The sequence below is a fragment of the Thunnus thynnus genome, chromosome 24, assembly GCF_963924715.1.
Source record: "Thunnus thynnus chromosome 24, fThuThy2.1, whole genome shotgun sequence".
Classification (NCBI taxonomy): Eukaryota; Metazoa; Chordata; class Actinopteri; order Scombriformes; family Scombridae; genus Thunnus; species Thunnus thynnus.
Window position 1 is genome coordinate 11,036,897 of NC_089540.1, and position 5,811 is coordinate 11,042,707.

General features: G+C 35.6%; 1 protein-coding gene across 1 annotated transcript; it reads right to left on the bottom strand.

Moving 5' to 3' along the window:
• Positions 1-2,633: 2,633 nt before the first annotated feature.
• Positions 2,634-4,976, bottom strand: LOC137177092 (uncharacterized). Its single transcript, XM_067583209.1, has 5 exons — positions 4,339-4,976; positions 3,898-4,209; positions 3,557-3,698; positions 3,114-3,150; positions 2,634-3,032 (listed from the first exon to the last, which is right to left on the bottom strand). Exons 1-5 carry the CDS (start codon positions 4,400-4,402, stop codon positions 2,913-2,915), a joined length of 675 nt encoding a protein of 224 aa, XP_067439310.1. The 5' UTR covers positions 4,403-4,976; the 3' UTR covers positions 2,634-2,912.
• Between the last annotated feature and the right edge of the window lie 835 nt (positions 4,977-5,811).

A 5,811-nucleotide genomic window follows, 5' to 3' on the forward strand; every position in this document is an offset into this window, starting at 1 on the left:
TAGCCCAAAGTTGCAAATTTGTCTCAGAGAGTTTTACAATCAGTACAAAACATGTTCTCTTTTTTGGACCATTGAGTACTTGTTTTATTAAAGAAATATGGCATGTGAAGTGATATAATAATGCAAGCAAATATTAATTTGCTTTTTTCAGACACATTCATACAACAGATATTTGAATATTTGAAGTGATAAATCAAAACTGTCACCTTTGACAGTGAGGAGATGATGGGATTTATTCGAAAAATGTAAACGTATGAGGTGGAACACTTTAAACTATTTGATACACGCCGATCTGCCAAAACATTAAAATCGATGACAGGTGAAGTGAAAAACACTGATTGTCTCGTTAAAATGGCACCTGTCAAGGTCTGGGATATATTAGGCAGCAAATGAACAGTCAGTTCTTGAAGTTGATGTGTTGGAAGCAGGAAAAATGGGCAAGCATAAGGCTCTGTGTGACTTTGATGCACTCTGCCACATTGCAAAAATTATTCAGGAATGGTTTGAGGAACATGACAAAGAATTCAAGGTGTAGCTTTGGCCTCCAAATTCCCCAGATCTCAATCCGATTGAGCATTTGTGGGATGTGCTAGAAAAACAAGTCTGATCCATGGAGGCCCCACCTCACAACTTACAGGACTTAAAAGATCTGCTGCTAACGTCTTGGTGCCAGATACCAGAGGACACCTTCAGAGGTCTTTTGAAGTCCATGCATCAATGGATCAGAGCTATTTTGGTGGCATGATGGGGACCTACACAATTTTAGGCAAGTGGTTTTAATGTTGTGGCTGATCTGTGTATATTTGTTTATATATAGTATTTCTAAAAAAAACAAAAAAACATCTTTGAGCAGTTATTTTATTTTCATATGAAAACTTTGACTTTGAGAAGTATTTGGATGATTTTAAGCTTAGCAAGAACTACTCTCATTCCACTTTGACCTGTAAATGTTGTATATCATGCATTTGTAAAACCAATCCATCTGTCTTTGTTTTATTTTGTTTGAATCATTAACTTGTTTTTTCATGTGAAAATGTTGTATATAACACATGTGGTGTTACTTCTTTTTGTTTTTGCTCTGTTTCTGTCATTTGTGTAGATCAAAATTTGCTGCCACTGGAACATAATTTAATATCTTCAAATAGAAATTCTGTTTTTATGAATCTTCATGTCTGTCTAGAATTAGTTTTTGGTTATTGGTTGGTTATTATAAGGTTTTAGAGCTGTGACAAGAAGCTGTGATGATTTTTCCCTTATTAAAAGGCGATACTGCAACCGTTAAACCCTCATATTTTGCGCAATAATGTGAAGTAAACCAGTTGGATGTGATTGCGCAATATGGACACCAGAGGTCCCATCATTACATTGAGCACAGCAGTGGTCGTTGTTTGTGTTGCTGTAGTCGTCACTGTCCTGCTCAGACATAAACATAAGAACAGGTCATTTCAACTTTCAACTCAATATCTGTCTTGTTGTGATACCAGTGTCTCACAGTTAATATGGTAATAATTTATTGACATTAAGAGGAAACACAGAGCTTAAAGAATCCATACAGACAACACCTATAAATAAATAATAAATAAATGTTCTTAAATCCTTCATTCTGTCACACAGGGATGCTGAGGAGATGGAGATGACACATGAACCAATCAAAGACCCTGATGAGTAAGACAATTTCATAATTATTCACTTGTGCATATTTATTATTAAGTGCTTCTTCAGAAAATGATTTAATCTGTCTTCTCTCTGTCTGTTTTGGCATTTAATGTCTGTGTAAAGGAAAATCAGAAATTTCTTTTAAAACACATTATACATATTAGAAAATAATTGCTGAAAACATGTGAAAAGACTGTGAACCATGTCGTACTGAACTGTGGCGTTAGACCATTAAACTGTTTTTCACCATTTCTGTGTTAGGGATTTGTTGGGTGTGCCTAAAACCACTTCACTATGACGTAGAGGTGTTACTAGCATGACCACCACCACCACCACCAACGCTATATATAACAGTGGTTCTCAACCAAATAATGTATGAGGTGAAAGGGACTTTCTCTCTGACGGACATGGTGGGGTCTGGTTGGGGCTACTTTTGTATCAGCCACATACACTCCTCACACAGTACTTTTTAAAAATTGATTATACTGATTATTCTGCCAGTTAAACCCTGCTGTCCCTCCAGATGACACCAAGTTCCCCAAATGAGCCAAACACACCTCCAACTGTCCGGAGGGACACTGACAACAAATAAGGAAAGTAACAACACCAAATATGTGTAAAATATTAGAATAAAAGTGTAACTAAATATTCCACTGGAAACACTTGAAAGTAATTCATCAAGAGTAAATGTATGTTTTTGCAGTTTAAATGTTTAAAGACCCCAAAACAACCTCAGTTTATATGACTCACAATGTGTTTAAGAGCATTACATTTATTATTATTAGAATGAATAAATGGCCACACATAGATATTTGGAGCCAAAGTCTTAATATGAAAAGCTGCTAATTAATACTAATTGGGATATGTTTATATTGATAAGTTGTCTTAGAGGAAACCTAGAACCCTTCAGCAAATATTGAACTATTTGAATCAGAACTGGAAAACTAAAAAGAAAAACTGACAGGACAAGAATCATCTTTGTTTTAATGTTTAATTAACATATAATGTACTGATTCTGATCATTATATTTGGTATGTTACTCTTACTGTGTTCATTTGAAGTGATTAAACATACAAAAAGAATACACTGCTATGTAAAACGTTTACAGTTGTTAGAATGAAATATTAATGCACACATTCAATAAAGCAAAAATAGTGCCACCATGTGGACATCTTGAGCTATTTCACTTATTATTCAACAGTAAAACATGAAAATGGATACAGTTTAGTTTCATTGCAGTTCTACTACAGATTCCCTCAATTTGTGGTAAACATGTTTGAATTATTAGTGTTTGAGTTGCGTATTTTGACAGTTGAATAAAGCCCAGCAGACTCTGTTTGCATGAAGGTGCTGTACGGTTCAATGTCTTGAGGCTCCTGCAGAAAGACGTTTAAGGAATGATTAAAGTTAAATTAACAGTACACATGAAGAAGGTAAAACACTTTTCTGTATTGTACCGTGTTTGGACGACTGCTCAGCGGCTCTTGTTGTCTTCTGTTGGATGAACGGACAAAACAGAACTTCATTAGAATTAAATCTTAACGTTCATGCACTCTGAATTTATAAGACAAGACAGGAAATGAAACACACTTCCTCCATTGTTTCATCTTTGATCTTGACCTGACAGTCAAGATCTTGTTATATGTGACTGCAGTGAAGTACTGCAGTAAAACTCAAATTCAAAATGAGATAAACATGTATGACAGGTGATATCATTAAAGAAAAGTACTTTTTAATTGATATACTTGACTTACAAAATAAGAACAGGTGTTGAAAGCGCTGCATGTAAATGAACCGCAGTCAATATAATCATATTTATATAGTTTAACATATAGTATAAGAGCATTCAAAAAATAATAATGTATTGAAAATATGAAATATGAATATTACAGTCTCTCACCTGTGATGTTTTCTTCTGTGGATAAATCCCAGGATAACTCCAGTTATAATGATGAATACAGTCACACCAACAGCAGTACTGGCAATTGATATTTTTGTGGAACCTGTGGCCTCTTCATCCTCTACAGTGGCACTGGAATTTACTCAAATTGTAAAACAAAAAACATAAGATGCTTCTGTAATATAAAAATGATCGAAATCTGTCAACCAATAAATTACCGCATGCTTTGATTTGACCTGTAAACCTGAAGTATAGACATCATACTAACAATACAACACAATGGAAAATAATCACCATAAATTTAATCAAAGTATGAGGAAAAATGCATAACATGTGTTTACCTTCCACAGTGATATGAAGATGGAGAGTATTTGTTGCTCCAGGATATGTACACTCACAGCTGTAGTTCCCACTATCCACTGGTGTTAAACTGGTCAGGTGAAGAAATATAGTCTGATTCTTTTTCATAAGTGTGAACCTGGAGTCACATCCATGCTCAAAGTCCTGTCCATATTTATACATTAAGCGACACTCTTCTCCTCTGCTCCTCTCTGTTCTGATCTTACATATTATAAGTGTGATGTCATTCAGTGTTCCATTGGTGCATATCGGAGTGACATATGGTTCTCTCCCAGAGGTTTTCACAATAGTCACTGCAAACAATGAATAATTAAAGTCAGTATGAAATATAGAAAATATTATGCTCTCTTTAAACCAAAGATGATTAGAAAACAATTACATTCTCAAATGATAAATGATACAAACTAGTTCCTGTACAGTACCTTGGCTGTTGTTATACGCAGGTAGCAGCAGAAGCAGAACAAACCACAGTTTCCAAACAGCCATGCTGGTCAAGAGGTCTGAGCAACAGTTTAAGTGCTGCTGGCAGTGAAAACGTTACTGAACTGAAGAGAGGAAACTGACACACGCCTTTGACCTGTTGTTTAGACACCTACAAGCTGGTGTGATGTCTTCTTAAAAGGAAGTGCAAGACCAGACTGGTTTTACATTAACACATTGACAGTGGGAGGGTAGAATACAGAAAGAAAATATGTCAGATCTTCAATCATCAGGTCTACAGTCATGTGTTCAGATCACTCTTGGAGCTGGATCCACAAGAATCCAACTAATACAAAGTATCACCTGCTTTATATCTTAAAATATGTACACTTAGTAAAAGTTGTACATCTTGTAACATGATTTACCTGACATGTTTGCTTTTGTGGTGATCATCATGTGCGTGAGAAGAAAACAGTAAGCAGCATGTTCTAATCACCTTTTTGTAAAAAGGAAACCGCTGCTTCCTCTTCACACAGCACTGTTTTAACTGAACACAATTATAAATGACAAACACACATCACTTGATGCAGGTTAACAGGTCAGTCTGAGCACAAATGAACAGCAACTGTATTCTACAGACTAGTTTATGTGACTGGCAGACATCTTTCAAGCAACAGCGAGTTTATAGACATCTGGAATATTTACTTGTTGATCACAATTATACACTTCCATTGCCTGATATTTATTCTCAAACTCCAATAATTCATAATCAATATTGTACAGTTTGTGGCCATAGGATGCAAAGTCCTCTCTCTGTAGTTTAAATTGTGTTATTATTAAGAGAATCAGAAAATGGCCTCAACTTTTGTGATGAAACTCCAACTCAGGAAGGATGTGAGGTACATTACTCATAACAAGGTTTGTGTGTTAAAAACATTGATACTAGAAGAGGGAGTTATATGTTACATACTTTATTGTATTTGTTGATTTTGTCGGCCACTGCAACAGTTTTACACGGAGCATTGTGTCTTCTTTTTGTTTTTGCTGTTTAATATCTTCTGTTTTTATGAATCTTCATTACTAGAAGTAGTTTTTGGTTAAATTGAGAGTGTTATTATGAGGTTTTAGAGCTGTGACAAGAAATTGTGATGATTTATTCTCTCATTAAAAGGCAATACTGCAACTATCAAACCCTCATATTTTGCGTTGGATAAAACAGTTGGATGTGATTGCGCAACATGGACACCAGAGGTCCCACTGACCTCAAATGTACTGGCGAAGAGTTGAGGCATTTTGAGAGATCAGGGAGTGAAATGAGGCAGCAGGAACTCGACACTGGTCGGTCGTAGTTTTATGTAGTAACCATGGATTATTCTGCTCCAGTTACACATTATCTGTAGAACAGGAACACCTCACAGACTGGGAACCAAGCTTGTTTTTGGGGGACTATCATCTGTCAGCAGGTAAATTTAATT